The 23,357-nt window shown below is 41.2% G+C and overlaps 1 protein-coding gene across 1 annotated transcript in view; it reads left to right on the forward strand.

Annotated features, from left to right (window-relative positions):
• LOC104919397 (calsyntenin-2) overlaps positions 1 to 23,357 on the forward strand; it is a 238,843-nt gene that overhangs the window by 203,977 nt on the left and 11,509 nt on the right. The window contains exons 9-12 of the mRNA XM_010731408.3: positions 5,724 to 5,886; positions 13,111 to 13,277; positions 16,581 to 16,729; positions 22,110 to 22,321. Of these exons, the coding sequence (XP_010729710.3) occupies positions 5,724 to 5,886; positions 13,111 to 13,277; positions 16,581 to 16,729; positions 22,110 to 22,321 (691 nt within the window). The remainder of the gene's footprint in view (positions 1 to 5,723; positions 5,887 to 13,110; positions 13,278 to 16,580; positions 16,730 to 22,109; positions 22,322 to 23,357) is intronic.

Here is a 23,357-nt window from a genome sequence, read left to right on the forward strand (position 1 = left end):
AACACTACTCAGACAGCTACAGCACTGGTATAGTGGCTTTGTGAGGCTGTAAGTATTATACCATGTTCAAAACATTAGTATAGCATGTTTTAACACTACTAAAGCTGAGACTAATGAAAATGTCATTGGTTTGGCAGAAAACCAAATTGAGTTTTTTACTTCAAAATGCAATAAAAATGAATGAAATGAATAAAAAAACAGATTACCAAAGTTATTACCTTTAATCGTGTGGTGGACATGAATGTTTCTCCCTAATTTTACTTTTAACTTGGAATTATGAATGTCGGTTTTCATGGAATTTTTCGAAATGATAGACTGAAACTGATTAAACATCAATATCATCCCTATAGCCATACTGCTAGCATTGCTAAATATGGCTGCCATGGGAATAAAGACCAGGGTACATTAGGATGGAGAATGTCTTTACCAGAAGAAGAAGATAGTTTTTCTATTTTTTTCAAATGCTTCACGTAACCTAGTAGTGCTCAAAGCATGTTTGGGTAATGCTCAAAGTTGACGATTGACTGTACAAAGACTTTGACACTGGAGACTGTAGTTTGCATTCCCTCTCCTACTAGCAGTCTTGGCTTCTTTTGACCAGTACCACAATCTTTGTCTAATTCCCTCTCATTTGAAAGTGACACATGACAATGAAATGAACCTCCAGGTTCTACAAACCTGAAGAAACAAGCCCAGTTTTAAACTGAACATTTAGGAAATACTCATTCATGGTTTGTCAAGTCTGAGGAGAATTGAGAATTAAGATTGAGAATCTTCTACTACTACTATGTCTTTACTTACTTACTATAGCAAGAGCATAACCCGCCTTACTCGGCCTCTGACTGGTTTACCATAACCCAATCCAAACTCACCCTTGATGCCTAAACCTAACCAACCCAACTGATGGCGTCAAGTAGCAATCTATCAGATGGTACTTGTTTGCCATAGGGGGATTCATAAATTTGAGACCAGGAGATAGTTAGCCATATCAGGGGAAAATAGTTTCTACCTTCGTATTTACTACAGATATGAGAGTAGTATTTTCCAATATGTCCAGCTATTTAATGATTTACTCCTTTTCTCCACTGTTGTTGTTTCCTGAGTTTAGACACTGTAATAGAAGTTACAGCATTAAGTCTTCCTTCCTTCCCTTCTTCTCACACTTTCTTCTTAAAGTCTTTTTTTTATATTATTTTCCTCTATCTATTTTCCTCCCTCCTCTTCTTTCATCTCCACCATCCCTCGGTGTCATCTCTCTGCTCTGCCACCTCCTGATCTGAGATCACCTCATCTGTTCTCATTCTTCTACTTTTTTTTATCGTGTTCCTCCATCTCTTGTTTGAAGTCAGTAGGTTTGGTTGGGTGACAGATCTCTTAAAGACTTTCAACTCCAAAGGACTTGAGGCAACAACTCCCACAGTCAGGTTCTAATGGAGAGACAGGCAGAGAAGAAAAGACACCAAATAAACTGTAAAGAGAAAAAGACACTGAGACATAGGAGGAGCAGATAGCAATTTTGTTTTCTTCTCGCCATTGAATGCCCCAAGAGATGATGAAGGATCTTTGATGTGTGATGTTTCCGTTCTCTCTCTTTCTCACTGTCTTTCTCTTTGTCCTCTGGTTGTTTCACGTCCTCCCTCTCCTTGTTTATGTGGTTATTTATTTCATTTATTCCGTCCGTCTGTCAATTTGCATCAGGCAGAGACACAAGAAAGTGGAGGGATTGGGGAATAGGAAACTTTTTGCTTTCATAAGCAAAGCAAGTTGGAACTGCTCTCCTAAACTTTAACTTTGGCTTTGAAGTTTTTCAAGTTGACACTTAATCGAGCTGGATTGATGTCTGTGCAGTTATATATGTGTGACTGTTTGTGGGTCAACCCCTGGGTAGGTGTTATTACAAGTCACGTATCCTTGTGGAATCACTGTCTCGCTCTTTCTCATACAAACACACCCCTCCAGTGGCCTGTGGCTTTTTTTAGTGCTGTATAGCTTTGAGATTGCATCATAGTGGATGGTTCTCTGTGTTATTTCCAGGTTTTGTCACAGATACTGATTTCACCCCCTACACACACAAACACACACACAGGTTTTTCCATCTGTGTCCAGCTGGCGTCTTCCCATGCATAGCAGTGCACCTGTTCTTTCAAGCTCTAATTATTATTCTATCTAAAATAGATGCTGAACTTTCATGCCATCTCCATTAACTGGACTACATTTGATTGTAGTCTGCAAGTTTCTATCAGGCATACTACCATTTTGTTGTTTGAGCTTGTACATAAAACACATTGTCTTGTTCACACATGAGCCACATCTTAAATTTCTCTGTTTCAAACCATTAAAAATGCAGGTTTTCTAAGCACTTAGCCCTGTAATGTATTTTTATTGCTTGGTGTTTTGTTGTTTTTATTTTATTATTTCCAGTTTTTAACATAGTTAGTGTCACTGTTTTATTGTTTTTATAGTGTTATCTCCTATTTTATCTTTTCAATGCTTGCATTGTACAGCACCGTGTAGCTCTGGTTTTGAAAGCCGCTTCATAAATAAAGTTTACTTACTTACTTTTTGCTCCATTTAGGAGTTCTCAGACTCTGCTTGTATAGGCCCAGTTCCTCATAGTAAAACCTAACTTTCATAGATCCTTGTTATACTCGATAACAGGTCCACTCAGGAGGGTAGAGACAATAAGAAGCAGTATATCAATGACAGCTAACATTAGACTCTGCCGGTTGGTTATTGTTACAAGGCTACTTTTAGACTACCTAATAAATGCAGTATCTCATAACGTATCAGTGGCTCATTGTGTGTGTGTGTGTTAGCCTAAACAGAGACTTAATCTTAACTATATCATATATATCAGCAGCTCATAAGCTCTATCTGTTCATTCCATGCACATTCTCGTTGACCTCCGTTTGGCAGTCCCTGTTTACAGCTACATTAACTGGCATGCAGAAAAGACAGCCAGCCACCAGTGTATTCAGAATGGAAACACATCTCTTCCTTGAGACGAACCAGAGCCAGACATTAAAAGCTTACTTTTTATTTTTTTTATTTAATGATCTAAAACAAAATGTTAGCCACCAGCAGCTTAACACTAATGTATCCCCATCCCTCTGTCAGTCTGAACCCCAGTCACAAGCCCTTCTTCTGCTTTACTAAGTAGTATTGACACTGTGTAACTACATAATTCTCTCACTCCTTCTACCCCTGAGAGAGATCTCCAACTGACAACACAAACCGGCAGAGGCAGCCCCCTCTTGGGCTGGAGAGCCTCAGCATCTTTCCCTTTGAAGCCTGCAAGAGGAAGTCACCCACTAGGCACTCAGATCCCATATGGGCCTGAGGCTGTCTTTGAAATACTGAACAGCAGAAAACAGGGATGAAGCAGTAGAGCATGGGAGGAGACTGTCTGCATGTGTAAATGTCAGAGGGATTAATGTGTGTGCGTGCAAATATACATAACTTGTTTTACACTTGGCATATGAGTAATGAGATGTAACCGGATAGAAAAAAGAGATCTACAAGATCTAGTTGATAATGCAATGGACACATTAAAGATTAAGAGCACAAGACATGTATTCAATATGTATGGAGACACAATGAAACAATTGTATGTACATGGTAACTGTAGGTGTAGGGCAACTTTGTGTACGCATTTATGTCAAAGCCAATCCCATCAGTATCAGTCACATCTGTAGCACCATCTAATCCACAATCAGATTATCCCCCCATTGATTCTGAGCACTGATTCAGCACATCGACATGCTGCATATGTGTTAAGCAGCTGTGCAGAATGATCACCAATAGACCAGATGTTGTATCTTGCACCTCAGTAGCAGCGAAAATGAACCGGATTGATTAGAACTCCCATCTGCCGCGCAAGCGGTGTTAATAAGCAGGCTGTGGAGCTCTCTTCAGTAGAGAGGGAGGCTACACAAAGCTAAAGGTTCAAAGGTTGTCCCAGGTTATAGATGAGAGGAAGGAGTGTTGACCGTGTTGAGGTAAAGTCCTGAGGCAGAGGAAGAGGAAGAAGAGACAAATGTACTCAGAGACAAACAGACAGGCATGAGTGGACTTGTGCAATCAATTAAATTGCTCGGCAGAGCGAGGTAAATGGTCAAGCATGCTGAAGAGTGGCGCAGTCAAGCATTTTTCTGAAGAGGTTAAACAGGTAATGTACTAATGCATTTCAGTGAGTGTTCAGCACAGAGGAAACTATTCTATTTTAAAGCTTCACAAGCCAAGAATTTCTATAAACCTGCTGTTTTTTATCAGGTGGAACAAACGTTCCCTCTGAGTGAGACTACATACTGAACCAAAGATTCCTATCTTTGGCGTAAAGAGGACAGGACATTTGATTTACTAATGCCGCTGTGTTTGATTTCTGGGTAACACAAAAAGTTAGAATAATAAAATCTATCGTGGCTCTGCCAAAAAGTCTCCAATCGCAGATTTAACAAAATTCTATGGTAAAAGGAGAAGGGACTCAAAGAGGAATAGCAGAACAAAGAATGAGGAGGCCATGCCTGGGCAAAAACCATCAGTCCACTCCACTGGTGGAGTGTGTGTGCATAAATCTCTTCAAATCTTACAACATGCACACCACAGTGTGTGTAAGGGTGAAGGGTTTGGTTTAATTGTACTCCACTCTTGTTTCAAATCAGAAATAAAGATGTGCTGCATTAGAAAACAGTTCAAATACCCTGACAAGACTACGTATGTATTTGCTACCCCTCATACACACACATCTTCACCACAATCAAAGGCCAGTGATCAGTGATTTATTACGTATTTATTACGTATTACAATGTAAGATAAGTAGGTAAAGTTAAGTTGTGTTCTTTGGCTGATCAGGGAGTTGTGTATTCCCAGAGGAAGACCAAGATTATCAGCCTTTAAATTGTTCCAAGTGCAAGCAATGACAGAAAGACTGTAGAATGATCAATTTTAGATTATTTACTTAACCAGCTGCAGTCAGTTGAACACTTACAGTATGTGAAATCGTGGTCAAATATCCTTTAGTAGAATGCAGTCATGAATGATCTTTCTAGTAGAACTTCAGAAATTGTCCTACAGGCTTACACCTTAATATGCACATGTTGTATGTTGCTGGTTCTGCATTGGAATCCCCACTTTAACAAAAAAAAAGAAAAAAAGAAAAAACATAATCCACAGATAATCCTTTAATGAATAGTTTGACATTTTGGCCATCTGGTTCCCAAGCCAAATGCTTATTGCCACTGCGTCCCCAAAATATTTATGGCTCATTCCCACCGAACACGGCCGTGACACATTCCTGCTGTGATTCAGCCGCTGGAGCTATTCATGCTCGTTCTAGACAATGATTGTGATTCCACCAGAAGCTTTCCGAGTCATGTTTCAGAGGCTGCTCCGCAGAGAATATGTGGCTGTTCCGTTTCGGACAGATGTCATGACCAGCCGTGTCAAGCAGCACAGAGCAAATGGAACACACCGCAAGTCAGACACAGAAATGACATGCTCAACACCGATTTTAGATTGTAAAAACAGACAAAAGGGAAACTGTTAAACTACGTAGTGTACTTACTCATGGTAGACTCATATAAACCAAGGAACAATGACCAAATCTAAGCAAGTTAAAGTCTGTCTCAAACTATTGCTTTAAAAGTGAATAACCACACCAGCTAACTGTTACTGTTATTTAAGTTCATGACACATTCTTTCTCTTTTTTTTTTTTCTCTGACAGATCTGTGACAAGGAGTGGCATTACTACGTCATCAACGTAGAGTTCCCAGTGGTGACGCTCTATGTGGACGGAGTGACCTACGACCCCTACCTTGTGACGGACGACTGGCCAATCCACCCCTCACAGATTGATGTGCAGTTGACAGTCGGTGCCTGCTGGCAAGGTGAGTGCTGATGATGATGATTATAAAGATGCCAATGGTGATGATCATGGTAATGAGGTGGTGAAAATCCCATGACTGAAATAAAAGTTTAACATAAAAGTCACAGTAATGCATGCATGGGGTTTATTGGGTGTTCCGCTGATTGAATATAACTTCTACTAAGTGAGCAAGTTCAAGAATGAAGAATATTTTCTGAAGTATTATTACGTAGGGACTCATTGAGTGTGGAACATGTTTTGTGGCTTCAAATGAACAATGTAATATAAGAAAAGCACTTAGTCTGCCTCTGATAAATGATTGAACCCAAAGTCTGAATGAAGGCGTACAATTAAACTGCCCTCTAAACTGATAGCTGCCACTAATTGCACATGGGTAGAAGAAAGGGCACTCTTTCACACAGCACAGAATACCATTGATTTTATAGCCTAAATGAGACTACTCAGTGATTCTTAGCCTCAGATAAGAAGTCAAGACGTCTTTTTGTGCAGGAGCAGGAGCAGGTCATCTCGTGTTGCTTTCATCTGTGGCATTGACAACCCCCACTACTCCTCCTCCTCCTGCCTGCCTATTTCATTCATTGAACACTGCAAGCCTTTAGGAGGATTAAAAGGGCCTTGAATAAAAGAGGGAGTTCAGAGACTATTTCAGCTTTTCTAGTTGGGGGCTAAGCCTCAGTAAAGAGTGAGGGTGATAGTGAAATCTTAACATAAGCCATTAGCCACAACAGATTGTGTTTTTCGAAGCACTGGGTTTTGAAAGTGTTCAACACATTGAGTGAAAAAGGTGTTTCAAAGATGAGTTTATTTATTGTCTAACTGACTCCGTTTTTACACGAGTGCTGAAAAGAAACTCTGCTGTGAAATGGGTTCATCTCTGCTTTCTGTTGCACTGCTGAATGGTTTTTACAAAAGAGTATAGCTGCAGGCAACAGTGATATTTTGCAAGTTTAATTCAATTTCGTGATATAATTTCATGGTTCATAATATTTAACTGGTCAGTTAGCGCTGTCTGAGGGAAGTAAATTCTGTCCTAAATACAGCACACAAATTTGATTTAGAATTTTCTTATTTCAGATATTTATCCAAAGTAATCATTCAAGTGTGGCATGGCAAGATTTTAGGGTCAGTAAAATGTGTAATGAACCCTGCCTCAGACTTTCATTAGGAGTTTTAGTGTCTAAAGATGATCTACAATAAAAGACTTTGGCAGAGGCTTTTTTTAAATTTTTATTAAGATATTGAACATCAGAAACAAAGTCTAAAATATAGTGTACTGTAACACATTAACACTTTTGGCTGAGTGACAATGATAATGTTTAATATAAAACTCAAAAATATACTTACACCTCTGCATTAATATCACAGTAAGGTTCAACATCCATCCATGTCTGTGAGAGTGCTTTCACATCGAGCATGTTTGGTTCAATTCAAACGTTACCTCACTAAGGTGAGTGCAGGTAACTATAAAAGGAGCTAAAACAAAGGTGTGTTGACAATTACTCCATGTATTGTAGCAGTGCCCCAGTAAAGAGTGCCTGAAACATGGTAGCCACACATTAACTATTGTTTTGTAATATTACAGTACAAAATGCCTGTAGCAGTGTCGCTGCCACTGTGGGTTCCCGGCACAGTTACAGGCATCACAGATCCGATTAGACAGAAGATTATTGTATTCGCACTGTAGACAAATAATTCAACACAGTAAATAAATGTTTCCTGTGCGCTCCTGGCTGCCCGGCATCCATGTGCACGTCCTCCAGGTATAATCAGTTCGGTAACAGAAAGTCCAAGTCAAACTGGCAGACGCATCCTCCTGTCTTCTGTGTGTCTGTCTCCGAGGTCCAGCACGCTAATGCGTTTAAAAGGAGGGATTAGACAACCAGTTACAGCCGTGTCAATCACCTCATCCACACCTCTCTCTCTCTCTCTCTCTCTGCCTCTCTCTCTCTCTCTCTCTCTCCCTCTGAATGCCAACCCACAGCCTTTTTTTTGTCCAGCTGCGGTCAGAACTATTAATGCTGAATTATTATTTTTTTTGTGAACCTTCTGTGTCATCAGAGAAGATTTTTTTTCTTCTTGGTCTGGAACAAGTTGACCAAACTACACTCTGCAGACCAAAATTTATGACCATATGGACTATAAGTACAAACTGTACGTGCAAACTGCACACACTTACTTATCTTCAATCTATTTGTATCTATTGCTATGTTTTTATGTGCATTAGCCTCAAATAGTTTTACTGTTTGGGCATGATTCAGACTAAATCAAGCACTGTAGCAAAAACACAGGTGTCTGTGTTTTGGGTGCATAGTGTCCCGCAGTGGAGAAGTTGAGCCAGATTAATTTTTTTGGATTAACACAACCTGCAGTCACCCTCCACCACCACACAACCCTGCAACCCTACAACAGTACCGCTGTAACAGTACAGTCTGGATAGAGCAAATCTAAACACCACAAGATGCACAAAACTACATGGATAAATGAAGTATAGGCCTTGATATACTCTTCATAATAAACCTTGAGATACATGCTACACATTGTTACCACTACAGTTAGACCTCTAGATTGCCTTGCTTATTCACATGCAAGAAATGCAATACTTGTTAGTGTCTGACTCCCTGCAAAAACAAAGCAGTGAATTATCCAGCTGTGAAGAATGCATTTGTGCATTTTCATTCTCTCCTATTTTCTAATAGATGGGTTGACCTCACCCATCCTTCTAACTTCACCTCTGAGGGTAAGTGCTGGCTGTGCAGTTTTCACACAGTCAGCCTATACTTACCCTCTGACCTGACGGGGTGAGTTCATGTTCAGAAGTGTGGAACAGTCAGGCGGCGAGAAGAGCAACACTCTCATCCCGCCTCATTCTTCTTTTTCCGTGACTGTGTAATCACACACTGCAGCTCTGCCTCTCTGGCTTTTCTCATCACAGCAGCAAGTACACAGGGAGAGGTACTGATGATACATACACACATGTACAAATTGAAACATAAATATCCATGTATGTACAGTATAATGAATAAATACAGGAACACAGGTGCTGGTACAAGTACATGTCTAATAAGTCACACAGTAAGTGAGACACTTAAGTAATGAGGCTATTTCCAGCTCACCATGCCTCTCCAATCTCATCTGTTGCTCTTTTGGAAATGACGCAAATAGAGCTGGGTAAAAAGGAAAGTGAAGATCTATAGACCAAGAAGGGATGCACAGAGCGGGCAAAGAGAGCTGACACCACGTAAAAAACCAGCCTCTGTAAAGTGGAATGATCAGCGGCTTTATCACCCATATCATTCCCGCTCTGCAGCGTCTCAGTAATCCCCTCTCCTCTGCGGCTCTTTTTTTACCCTCAGTCTGGGACCCTTAATGGTTTCTCTGGCTACAGCCTAAATTGATAACATCTGTCAGTGTGGGTCAGAGTGGATAAGTGGACATCTAGAGAGAGAGAGAGCAGGAAAAAGGGAAGAAAATCGTAACTGAGTTAAGAAGGGGGGGGGGGCAAAGCATAAAAAAAGAAGAAAGAATGGGTTCGGCATAATTTGGTGTATGTGACTCCGAATGTGATCTTGTGGTTTTTAGGATAGACTCCCCTGGTACCTGGCAGAGTATCAGCAAGCTCTTAAGTAGGACATGGCTTTGAATATGCAAAGCAGCTTTGGTTATTGTACTGAAGTTCAACAAGAGTAACCAATATATACCAATAGAGTAAGGCAGGTTGCTGAGCAAGATCAATGTAGGGCAGTCATTCCACACAAATGAGTATGTACATGTATTTAAACATACAGAATAACTAACATAACAAACCATAACCCTAATCCTTATCCTGAGCAGGGTTATCATCCCAACCAAACTGACATTGGGCAGGAGGCGGGGTACAATTTGGACAAGTTGCCAGATTATCAGGGCACATAAAGACAACTATAGACACTGATATTGACACCCATGGGAAATTTAGAGTCACCAATTAACCTATTAAGTGTAAGGTTCGAACCAGGGACCTTCTTGTCATGGGGCGACATTGCTAACCACTGCACCAACGTGCCACCCAGAATTGACTATTTGTGAATTGAATCATTTCCATTCTGGCACAGTACTTAGTGCTTAGTCAATTTACACAGTTGAGAATTTACTACTAGAAATTCTTAACCCTCTGGAGTCCTATCAATTGCATTTGGGAGATTGCTTAGAGCCCAGAGGTTGAATACTTTTCGAAACAATGGGTGCCTGGTTTTAGACGTAGAAAGACAAAAGCAGGCTTCTCATTTCTAGATGGTTACCATCAAATTGTCAGCTAAAAGAACAACTGTCAGTGTAGCTAGCTAATTGCGTAATCACATGTATCAGTTTAAGTTCAACTCATGTTGAAACATGAATCCTGTACAAGGAGTCTAAATTATGCATGCAGTTTTAGTGAAGGGTCGGTGGTTGGCGAGACAGAAAACTATATATAAAAAGTCATAAAGTATGTTTCCTGCTTGCTTCTCCAAAACTCTCACAGTAAGTTGGGAGCAGGTGCTTGAGGGCATACAGTTCTGCACATGCAAGCTGAGGGAGCTAGAGCTATACTCATGGAATGTGAAAACACTGAGTGAGCTACAAAGAGAAAGTGATGACAGAAAGGAATAGGTAAGGGGGAGAGTTCAAGTGAGAGAATTCCTACAGCTGCCCCCATATTTTCTTCTGGACAGTCAGAAAAAAGCTTCATCAATCACGTAAATCTGGTAAGCCTGGCAGGCAGATGACAAGCCAGTGGGATGATATGATCCCAAGGGTAGATCACACAACCAGTACTATTCCGTTGTCTGCTTCGGGGGCAGTAAGGGAACTCTCTCCAGCTGGCTCTAGTGCACAATGTAGTGGCAATTTCATAGGGATGTATCTAAGTTGAATGTTTGCAGTTGCTGCAGTCCATTTCTTGCATGTTTTTATGCCAATAAATACAGCACAGTGAGCGGAAACAGTGTTTCCAGTAATGGTCAGCTGTATCTTCAAGCAGTGACTGAGCTTTTCAGACTGGGAATACATCCCTTGGGGCACTATCAGCAGGGAATTGGGGTCAAGCATGGCAATGTCTGAAGTGTAGCCAAGGGGTTTTAAATCGAGGATTCCCCCAACTTCAGTTACTGTAAAATTGTATTTCTTCAGTCACTAACTGGATTGCCTGGTTCAAAGACTAAATGTTTGTCTTCCAGCAACCACCAAAGTGGACAGAACGGGGTGGAGTGAAAATGAGCAGTTCGGCATTGGGCATTGAAAGAGTCCCTCTGCCCATGTCCCCCTCCTTGGGCAATGCTTCAGTCAGCATAATCTTCGAAGTTAAAGCTTGAAGATTTATTAATTTTCAAAATAGTAAGATGAGATCTGAAAACACCTTTGATCACCAAGCTGTCTGTTGTCTTCTTCAACTGATGGTGATTCAATAAGGATCAAAGCAACCAACAAATTGGGACAAACTGTGGTTAGTAAAGGCAGCACATGGCCATAGATATTTGAGAGATCTCAGGATTACACTGACTTGCCTCTTTTGTCTATATAGTTTGTCAACTGGTGGGGCCTACCTTATATTAAGAATATTAATGGATGGCTACTGTTCTGAACCTTGAGAATACCTTGAGAAATATTTTATCTTGGCCTCTGGTCTGCAGTGCTGCGGTTCTTCCTTCCATGCTGTTGATTGCTGTTTACAACAGCCAGTTCTCTCACAGAAGATTATCTTTAATACATGGTAAACAGACAAGCATGCACAGGATAATAATCTCAATGATTGAACACACAGCACCTGGCACCCAGACTATGGAAGATTATGTAGAATTGTTGGCTTTTAGATAACACATGTACACACATTCCCAACAGTGAAAAATGAAAAGAATACTAAAAGCCACCATTTCCTGCTCGCCTTGCAACAAGTCTAGTCAAATCAGTTTTATTTACCTAGCAATTTATCTCAAGGGGCTTTACAGGCTGTACAGCAGAACACACCCTCTGTTCTTAGAGCCTCAATCTAGATGCAGAAAAAACTCTCCAAAGAACTTTAAAATGGAGTAAAAATGGAAGAAACCTCAAGAAGAACTACTCTTCCAGGATTGGCAGACATTCATTAGATGTCATTTGTACAGAAGCAAGGACCTTAGCCACACAAACTCAGAAGAGGCAGCATAGCATGAACACAGATAGGAGGACAAACAAACACAGAAAGAGAGAGACAGGACTACATGCAAACTAGGGAGACAAAATGAGAGGAGGCTGAATCTCCTGGGGTACAATGATCCAGATCCAAATGTCTGGATGAGGCACCGACAGCCAGAGGAGAGAGAGGGAGGTCCCAGGACAGCCTGTAGTCCAGCACAGAGAAGCCTGAGTGAAAAGAGAGGACATGGAGGAGAACACTAGAGAGAGGTGGTGGGTACAAGGTGTCACTGAAGTATGCTCAGAGACACTTCAAGACATAGATTGTTTCTAGCTATGCACCTTAACTATATCGCTTCCCAACAGGCATTGATTCACTTCATCCTCCTCCTAGATACATGAAGAAGTTTGGATTTATTATCGATAACTAATGTTTTTTGGTTTAAGGGACACCTTTAGTGCTTTGGTTGATTACTGCCAGATATGTAGAAAAGTCTGGAGATGGGATGAGGAAGTGATGCGACAAATAAAAGAAAGGGATGGAAAGTTTTGATATGCAGAGAGAGTAACCTTTTAGATAATGAGTGGTTTGGAGACTCCTCTTGCTGGTGTTGGCCTTTAGAAGTTCAGAGGAGATACTTTAAATGTGTTGACTTTTTCCTTACCTTTATTTAGCCTGGATGAGCTAACTGAGTAACACTTGCACTTTTACAGCAGTACCCCATCGCTTAGTCACAGAATGGAGACACAAAACATGCATCTTAAGGCCAATTATAGCCCTAATTTGGTCATCTAATTACAGAGCAAACAAGGTCACTGTTAGTTTAATGATCTTGTAGAGTGGAAGGGGCTAATAAATGGCACATACCAGTAGAGACAAACATGACACCATGGTGATTACTGTACTGTGGATTAACACACAAATTTAATATCTACTGCTTTGAGGTTTATGAGGTGACCTATTGTATTGGTGACACTCGGCCTAAGATCAAAACGAATATTGCTTATAACCTAAAGATGTCTCTATTTAAAATTCAATAAACGTATTTCAGCTATTTTACTGTATGTGTGTGTGTGTATGATTTGTGTATGTGTTTAGGTGGGGAAGTGACCAAGCCACGGTTTACTCAGTACTTCCGGGGCAGCCTATCTGGACTGACTATCCGACCAGGAAAGATCGAGAGTCAGAAAGTCATTTCCTGTCTGCAAGCCTGCAAGGAGGGACTGGACATCAACTCCCTCGAGAGTCTGGATAAGAGCATAAAGGTATGCGCACACACACAGGCATATTCCAGAGAGGACACTTGGATTGGCCTTGCAATGACAGGCCTGAGTTTAATTAAGCAACACAACCTCCTGGAAAGAAGACAGTTCACATAAACTCAGAGGGAGGCAGCACAGAATTCACACAGAGGTGGACAAACAAACATACGGAGGAAGAGACCATATTCTCATCATATTTACCAGAAATTGGCTCACAATGTGCCAACTCTGTCAACATTGTTTTGGTTTTAAAATCATCTTAAAGGTCCAGTGTGTCAGATTTAGGCTCTGGATAGGACCCTTTTTTGTGTGTTTCATGGCCACTGTAGCTTGCCCTTCATGCTACAAAGGAGAGGTTGAAGTAAGTGTGTTGCAATCTGCAACTACACAGCTAGACGCCACTAAATCCTACACAGTTAAACTGTCGGTAATTTGGTGCTGCTCAATGCACACTGTGCAGAAATCCTTGTCCTGAAAATATTTCTGCACAGACATCCCATAAAACCATGACGCTGATGTTTATATGTTTCACTTTTTGTACAGATTGACATGATGTGGCCACATTAGTAACAAAAAATACTGCTTAACGGATTTTGGAGAGAGCCAGACTGGCTGTTTCTCTGTCTCCAGTCTTTATGCTAACCTAAGCCAGCAGCCATACAGTAGCTTTATATTTACCATCCAGGCATTAGAGTGGTGTCATTCCTCACATCAAACCCTCAACCCCTGCAAATTTCCCAAAATGTTAAACAAATTTCTTAAATTCAACTCCTGGTAGCAGTAAAAGTTGGTTTTCCACCAAGCATCCTGACTATACCAAGTATACATTCATCATACATCCTCCTCTGGTGCATGAACGTACACACAAAGACACATTTTGATCCCACTTGACACAAAAACACTACAAAAATCACCACAGCTAAATCACAAATTCCTTGAAATTCTACCTTCACCAGCCCACACCTCCCTTCTCTCCTCCACAGCTAATCCATCTCCCTGCACTATGGAAGATAGAGAGTAGACAAGATGGATAGGGGGTTTGTGTAGACTCCAAGCTGCCCACCTACCGTCACACCAACCCACCCACTGTCCTCTCAGCTCCCTTACCTCTTTTTCTCTCTGTCTCTCTCCAGTCTCACTCCCACTGCTATTTTCATAGAGCTCCTTTTTGCTGTGGTGCAGCAGAGAGATCCTTGCCAGCCTTTACAGGAGACAAGGTGGGATGAGGAGAGATGATGAGAGGAGGACAACCTCTCTAGGGACAGTGTAGTTTATCTTTCAAGAGCTATTTAATTTTTTTCATAGCCACACACCCCACTGGCACTCATAAGTCCACAGGAGGCTTATCGATAGCATTTAGCCGAGCAGGTGGAAGGCTGGCACAGTGCAATCAGAGGAGAATAACAGGGGAAGGACAGGAGAGAGGTAGAGGAGGATAGACAGCAAGTATGGTGACAGAGAATAGAACATTAGAGGAGACAGCAAGAGAAAGGAAGGTGTGATGGGGAAAATGACAGGGGAGAGTGAGTGTGTAGGGAGCCCCATAGTGTGCTGAAGTACTGTCACCCTGCTGCTGAGAGCCAGTTTCTGGAAATGGGAGACATTCAGTTCTAGCAGGAGACCGCTAAACCCTGTTTAAGGGGAGAAGGGCCTTAAATCCCTACCATCAAGCCCTGTAGGAGAACACACACCTCTGCAAAACTGCATTTGTGAGTCCACACTATTTTATAGCCTCTTAACATGAAGGCTCATAGCAGTGTTTTCTATCGTTCACTATAATGCACATACAGAGAGGCAGCCACTGGTTTCCATTGATTTCTGTACAGTATGACAATCACTTTGCAAATGTCTGAGACTACCTTAAAATAGGTGATCCATCACAGTGAACATCAGATCTGCTTTTTTTTCTTATAGTCAAAGTGACATTGCTGTTGCATGGCAATGCAGTACGAAGACAATGTTCACTTTGATGGATTGCCTGATTAAAGCAAGTTTCAAGCCTCTGTAAGCTGTATACTGCTCAGTCTTAAAATGGATAGAAATCAATGGCAGCCTGGAAGGTAAGACCATTAAAAGTGACTGCTGCCTTGCTTTGAAATGGTACAGTATGGACCTTTTAACCAGTTTGATTACAAAGACAAAATAAATAAATCCTTTTGTCTTTACCTCTTGTCCACATGAACTGTAGCTGTTTTTGTGATAGATGAATGTTTAAAGCTGCATCAGACTCTGGCCACCAGGTCAAGACAACAGATGTTTGTGTTGGGAAGGACTTACAAAGACAGGAAAGCATCCTCTGTAAAAACTGTGTGGTTTCCAATTTAAATTACATTCAAAGGGGCTTAAAGGTGCTCTATTTAATATTTTTAATATTAAGAATGCATGAAATGACAGGCTTTAATATGCAGGGGGTCTCATAGTAACAAAACTGTAGAGAATTATTAACAGGCGTTATAGTTTCCCAAGCTCCACAAGGCAGTTTAGCAGCTTTTAGCACATTGTTTTGGTTCACACTCACTGTTCTCATCAGTGCTATTTCCTGCAGCAGCTGTTTTCATCGAATAAGCGCTAAAGAAAACACATTACACTACGTGCACAGCACCAAACAGCAGACAAAGTCAACGTTAGTAGAGCATGGTTAACATAATCTTTTGCAACTAAAGATATATTTCACTCAAGAGTTAAGTGGAGATGAAAACAGTATTACAAGAGAGTGAATGTTGACTAATACTACAGTCCTGCAATAAGTCCTCCCTTCATGAAGGTTGCAATGTTCAGTCTTTGTTGAAAGTGTTTCAGAGAGGCCCTGGTTCAACTTCATGGTCATTTTGAAAGTTGTAGTATACTGTGCTGTTGAATTGTGCTGAATTATATAGAAAGATGTTTCTGTTATTTCACCTACCCTCAAAGATACAAAATGATAGAAACACCTGTCAGTAAAACGCATAAACTAGACTGCATTAGTTTGAGCTCTGTGTATCTAACAAACTACTACGACATGTCCACCAAATGGCCACAAATACGACTCCAAATGAATCTTAATGTTGCCCCGTGTCTTCTGAATTTGTAAATAGGCAGCTCCTTGTTAACACGTTCATCATCACCATCAGCTGATTTGAAGATGGTGGCTGTGTTAAAATCCATTTTCAGATTCACATTCACATGATCACAAAGCAAATCTTGGGCCATGTAGCCTCAGGCCCCCCAAGCAGGAGACGCTTTGTCTTGGTTCTGTTCCTGTTAACATTTTGTCATAAACTGTTTCAGGTCTGTATCCATCTAATATCTCTTTGTCTGTCTCTATAGTTCCACTTTAACCCAGCCCAGTCTATCTTGGTAATGGAAGGAGAGGACTTGGAAAACATGAACGCTGCTGTGAGGAAAGTTTCCTACATAAATTCTCGGCAGTTTCCCACGCCAGGCATCCGACGTCTGCACATCTCCACTGTCGTCCAGTACGTACAGCAGTTATTTTCTTCTTCCCTCCTCTTCTTCTCTCTTTTCATCTTTTCTTTTATTCTTTCAAGCTACATTCCTTCATTTTTTTTTTACTTGTTGTCTCTATTTCTCTCTCAGATATAAACCACCTCAACACGTCTGTTAAATGTTAAGACACCACCGCAGATATCACAGCCTGACTAATACATAATTCCCCTCTCACAAATTGATCCCAACGCCTCCTTCTCTCACTCCCTTTTCTCTCCTTCTCCTTTCCCCTGTTGTCACTTCCCTTCTCCTTCAGTACACCAGTTTCTGTTCGCTGTCGCCACCGGGGGCCAGTTTTTACATTTTCATGTCATGTATTAATAATTCTGCCCCGGTTTTGCCAGAGGAATGAAAGAAAGAGAGATATAAAAGGGGAGAGAGAGACAGAGAGAGAGACAGAGAGAGAGAGTGAGAAAGAGAGAAAGCTTGGCTGGTAAAACAGCCTCCCTCAGCGGGTTACCATTAAAATTCATGATTGTTTTAAATATATGTAGAACCCTGCAGCACAGCCCTGAGGGTTCACTCTCCGCCCTCCTGTTGGATTCGATGCACAGCCGTGGGCCCGAGAACCTCAACGCAGCAGAAGTGACCGTGCGTGCGTGCACGTGTGTGTGTGTCGGTGTGTGTGTGCTCCACTTGGCTGCTGGTGAGGAAGCGGAGTCATCGTAGCTAGAAGCACACCGATTATCAAGGAATACATTATGCAAATGACAGCTAAGCTTGCGTCATTGCTAAGTGTTTGTTTAGATGAAGTTTTTCTCTCAGACTGCTGACTGGTCTGCTAGTGTGTGAGTGTGTGCACACATGTGTATACGGCATATGAAACATTACTTGTGTGGCTGGTGTGTAGAGACATCGGTGTCATTGATAAGGTGTATTTTAGCTTCCAGTTTATTTTTACACTCACATCCTGAGCAGACACCGGTGGAAAAAAAAAATCTCCTCAACAAATTTAGTTACGCTGAGAGCCTGAAACATGACCTGCTGCCTTAAAGCACCTGTGTGTAGGATTTAAAGGCATCTCACTGTGCAGTTGCAGATTGCCTCGCCTCACCCTCTCCTTCCTAACATGAAGGGAAAACAGTGACTGCAAAATTCCCTGTCTGGAGCCAGTGTTTGGTTTGTCTATTTGTCTGTGTCTACTAAAAACAGAAACATGTCAGACTCCATGAAAGAAGACCCACAGATACAAAAGGCTCCTTCTATGGTATCAAAAACATAACAATTCTTATTTTCAGGTGATTATACACACTGTATTCTGTAATTAGAGCTTCCTAAATCTTTCACGCCCCAGCAAAAAATCTCACCTCACAGCTACAGACAGTGTCACGCCTCACGAATAAACAGACATGTAAATATTTCCTGCTAATGCAATTAAACTTTTTTTTTGCTGACACCAAATAACTGCAGTTACCGCAGGCATCAAGGAAAATAATTAAGCAAGCAATGCTAACAACAGCCCTTGTGGGCTGCAAAGTCATATTTCTTCTATGGAACAAACTTTTCTGATGGAGGGTGGTTCAGAGATTTGTTTATGGAACCATTTATGCATACTTATGCAAATGTGCTACATACTCTTGAAACCTGCAAATCCATCTACATCATAGAATGCGTTTTAGCTTTTTGTAAACTGCCAACATAAATGTGCAGTTCATTGACAGTATAAATATCGATGTCATATCCGTGACGTCACCCACAGGTTTCTGAAGAGCCTCTGTGTAGCTCAGTGTGTTTGGATCTGGCCGCTGTCATCTTGGTGGTCCTGCCTCTGTTGCCTCTTGGCTAATATTTAAAAACGGGCAAAGACTGAGGTGGGCTGAATGACACCTGTCAACCAGCCACGCCGTTAATTATGCATAACTCTAACATAATTTGAACACATGAGTTCTATAGAAATTTAGACTCAGTACAGTTGTCATTAACAAAGAAATTAATTATGGAGACCAAAACTGTTTTTTGTACTAGGCTGTAAACATGTTTATTTCTGCTGTGAGGTTGGACATTTAAATATATATGTTTGAGGAACTGCTGTTTCTTGGCACTTCCACATTGGTGTGTGTGGAAATGTGCGCTTGGTGTGGTTGCACAATCCCAGAAAACATACACTACACTACTTTTTGCAAACAATCCCATGATGCAATGCATCCTATTCATTGGATGTGAAAAAAACAGACGTGTGACAGTTTACCTGTCTGTGACGACAAAGTAAACGTGTGATACAGGAAAAAATGAACAAGGGAATTATTTCTATAAACAACTTTATAAATGACCTTCAGTAGCTGCAAACTTGCCGCAGAAAATGTAGCTATTACGTATTATTACAGGTACAATCTGCCTCTGTATTGTTGCTAAATTAGATTTCATGGTTTATATAGAGGAAATTTTGGGGCTCCAGCACTAGATAACAAGATAAAATCGGGGATGAGTTATATAATTAAATGAGATTCAATGAGAATAGTGAACCTCTCTGGGATTCTTATATCATCCATTATATCCAATATGAGCAGTACTTCTTCAAAACGAGAGGTGTAACAATATACATTTTTAAGATTCAGTGGCGTGCAGCTTCTCTTAGCAGCAGCAAATCCGGGAGTGGAGTCTCGTTGATAACACGGATGATTTAACTTCCAATTTGTTGTTTTAGTGCTTCATCCAGAACGCACCAGCAGAAATGATTCCTTTCAACTGAGTTAGTCATACTGAGAGCCTGAAGCATGGCCTCCCGCCATAACACGTCAGCAAGTGCTGGAAACCCCACCACCACCACCACCACCGCCCCCCAACTGTCGCGGACAGTATCACTCCTCACAAATAAACACAGTTGTTAATTAATTCCTCCAAACGCAATTCAATTTGTTTCTTGCTGACGACTAATAACTGCAATTACTGCAGGCATTCAGAAAATAAAAGTAACCAGTGGCTAATCTTTGCAACAACCCTTTTAGGCTCCCTTGTCATATTTCTTTATAATTAAGTTGGACTGGCTCCAGTTTCTTCTTTTTTTTTTTTTTTCAAAACGGTAAGCCCACGCAGCAGCCGTCTCCCTGCATCACTGAGTTTGTATCTCCCACTGCTCGCAGCGATGGCTTAGTGCCCGAACAGCAAAATATGCACAAACCATCGGCTGTGACCACGGGAAAGAAAAAGACGAGATTACACGACGCCCCCCGAACCTGTTTTTGTCTCAGACCGCGGCCTCGTACAACCGACTGCAGCAGGATTAGAGATAATTGTTAAGTTTACATGCAGCCGTGAGGAAAAACTTTCCTTTAAAAAAATTTAAAAAAAGATTTCAAGAAACTAGATTAAATTAGAAATGAGCTCTTTTTCCATCAGCTGATTTGAAGCAGAGAATGAAACCAAATGCCCTTCCATGAAAGGAATCAGGTCCATGCTCATTTCTGGGAACTGGTGCCCCCGAGGGAACTGATCTTTTCTTATATTTATAATTATTATAATAATTTATTCAACCTTATTCACCTTGATTCCGCTTCTGGTCTGTGTCTTGTCTTCAGTAACACATACAACCTCAAAGGTTGTTTTGTACACGGAAGAGAAAGCACAGATGACATGTCATTCCTCCATCCCTTTTCTGTAAGCGTTTATCCTTACCCAGCTGACACTGGGTGAGACACATGGTACACCCTGGACAAGTAACCAGCTCATCACAAGGCTAACAAGGATAACAGCAAGTCACCAATTAACCTATTTAACCTCTTTGGACTGCGGGAGGACACCAGAGTTCCTGGAAGAACCCACGCAGACACAGAGGGAACATGCAAGAAAGCCCTTAGCCAGGGCTCAAACGAGGACCCCTCCAGCTATGAGGCGACAGCCCATAGAACACTGCACCACTGTGCCGCCATGATAACTCATGCCGAGCACATATTTTACGGAAACATCTCACATATCCAATATCCAAAACCACTTTTTGAATGTTTTGCGCTGAAGTTCAGCCAAACCTTCTCCTTTTTTTTTTTTATTCCTCCTCCTTTTCCTTGTCAGTCTGTCAAAATTCATAAAAAAAAAATCATATGGATTTATGCATTGCAGTATAGTTTACATCAGAATGTAGATGAGAAAATACAGGATGCATAACAGCTGAAATGTTGTAGCCCATGTTTCCCAATGCAGGAAATAAGCTTGTTATGATTCCTTCCTGTAGCTGCTTACAGTAGGGACAGAAAGCACTGATGTCCCTCCCACTGACAGATGTTTGTATGTTTGAAAGGCCTTCAGTGAAATGTAAAAACAAAAAATCTGGTTGTTTGTTCAGCTTTCACGGCTTACACCCCACCCCACCCCTCCACACACACACACACACACACACACACACACACACACACACACACTTCTTTCTCTCTCCCTCTCCCCTCGTCCTTTTCTCATTTTAACATATCTTGTTTTCCATTTGATGGATGAGTAATCTGCCATCTCTTACTCTGTGTGTACGTCTGCATCAGCCAATGCATCAGGATGCTTGTGAGAGATGTCTGCACTCATTAGTGTGAATATGGCCGATCTATGTGTGTGTGTGTGTGTGTGTGTCTGCTTGCTTTCCTCTGTCTGGCTGTGTTTGCAAGCTCACAGCTAGTTCGCTCCAAGTCCAAGTGAGCTGATACACGTCCGTCCATTAAAGGTTGCCAGCGGATGCTGTGTATTTAAACGCATACTGTAGTGCGCTGACAGGCAGGCGGGGAGGCAGACGTGCATGTATGAAAACACAGCAGGCGCACTGCTGCAGGTCTGTGTCTGCCGCCTGAACACTGACAGAGCTTTTTTACCCCCTGAATAACTGCATGCACTGTGCTCTGGATGTGGATTTAACAGCCTTTGGTGTGGCTAAGAGATCCTGTTGGTTTTGATAAGCTTTATTAGCTGCTGCAGTGCCCCTCAGTTTAACATTCTGATGAATAAGTATACAGCAGCTCGTGTTAAGGACACAGATGTTGTAAAAAATGTCCGTTTCTGTCATTCTTTCATACTGGGTATGAATTGGATGCCGCTTATATACAGTATGACCTTCTCTTTACTGAAATGAGTTCAGGCCGAGTGAAGTTAGTGAATAAATTAAAATAAATCATTCATGAAGGCCAAACTATACACAGTGTGTAGGGCATTTGTAGAATAGTGGAAGTGGCAATCTCATGGTATTGTCAGAGTCATGAAGTTGACCTGCAAACCACCCAAACTATGATTATTACGCTGCATATTAAGTAAGAGATTTAGAGACTCTGCCTGCTGTTATTAGAACTGCATCTTCGGGCTGTGTTGAAGAGTTTGTAACCTCAAAATTCTGATGCTTGTTAGATTGGAGAGTCACAAACTATCTCTCTTTGTCTCTTCCAGGTGTTTCGGTGAAGACACCTGTATCACCATCCCAGACATCGATGCGGTCGTGATGGTGTTGCAGCCCAGTGAACCCAGGATAACCATCACTGGAGTGGAGAGGCTGAATCGGCCGGCCTCAGACCTCAGAACGCCAGGAGCCTTAGCTCTTTTCCAGGACCTCCACATCATCAGCACAGTCACCAGGGCAGACGCCACCGCACATAACACAGGTATGGAGCAATCATCTCATTCAGTTCAAATAAATTTGAGTGGGAAGCCAGTGAGGGATCAGTACCTTGCATCATTAGCCACTAGGTAAAGGGTAAAAGTACTATTTTTAAAGATTTACATTTCAAACTGCAGGAAATGGTAATTTTGTGTACTTTTACAGGGTACTTTCCCAGTGACAAGCTCATACTTATACAAGTCTGAGTGTAGCTCACAAAGTGGGAGATACATATACATACCTCCCAGCAGGTAGAAATCTGTCTACACTAAATATTTCAGCAGTTTTTTCATATTGATAATGTGTTCGCTCATTCATGAAGTCCCATAGCCTCTGCAGTGCCACCTGTCTCGCTATCAAAACAAACCTTCAGAGAAAGCTGAACATTTCATAATGCCTCATGAGACTGCAGATCAGCAGCAGTGAGCATTTCTTTCATCTAGTACGTCCTCACCGGGAACTCCACAAAACAATAGTTTTGCTTGAGCTGCCAAATTTTCAAGCTTGGAGGGAGTAAAGGCTTGTGAGTTTGTGCGATACACAAATAGCACATATGTCATAACTATGCATATCTACTCACTTGCCTATTGTGCATTTAATTAATGAAAAAACTATACATTTAATCAAAAATACAGTTAAGATTTTGTACAGGAACATTTTACAGATAATATAATAATATAAACTACTAAATAATGTAGTAATTTACTTTTTTTTTTAAATACTGTAAATATTTTGTTTAAATTTAGTTAGGTTTTATTTAGATTTAGGTTTATAGGTTCTTCAAAGTTTGAGCATCTTTATCTTCTGTAATGTGACGTATTTCTGACTGAAACAGAATATGTGAGCTTGTCTGAGCAAGGTTTAAATAAAGTCTTCTAGAATTGATTGAGCTGCTGAAACTTAAGCGTTGCTTAGCAAATACTGCGACACTATATGAAGCATCTGGACTGTTGGCCTCCACCCACATCTTCCTCACCTGGGTTGTCATATCAGTCAATAACTAATAAGTTAAACACATTCTGCATCTACACTCTGAAAGT

This window comes from Larimichthys crocea, chromosome VII (genome assembly GCF_000972845.2).
Source record: "Larimichthys crocea isolate SSNF chromosome VII, L_crocea_2.0, whole genome shotgun sequence".
Lineage (NCBI taxonomy): Eukaryota > Metazoa > Chordata > Actinopteri > Sciaenidae > Larimichthys > Larimichthys crocea.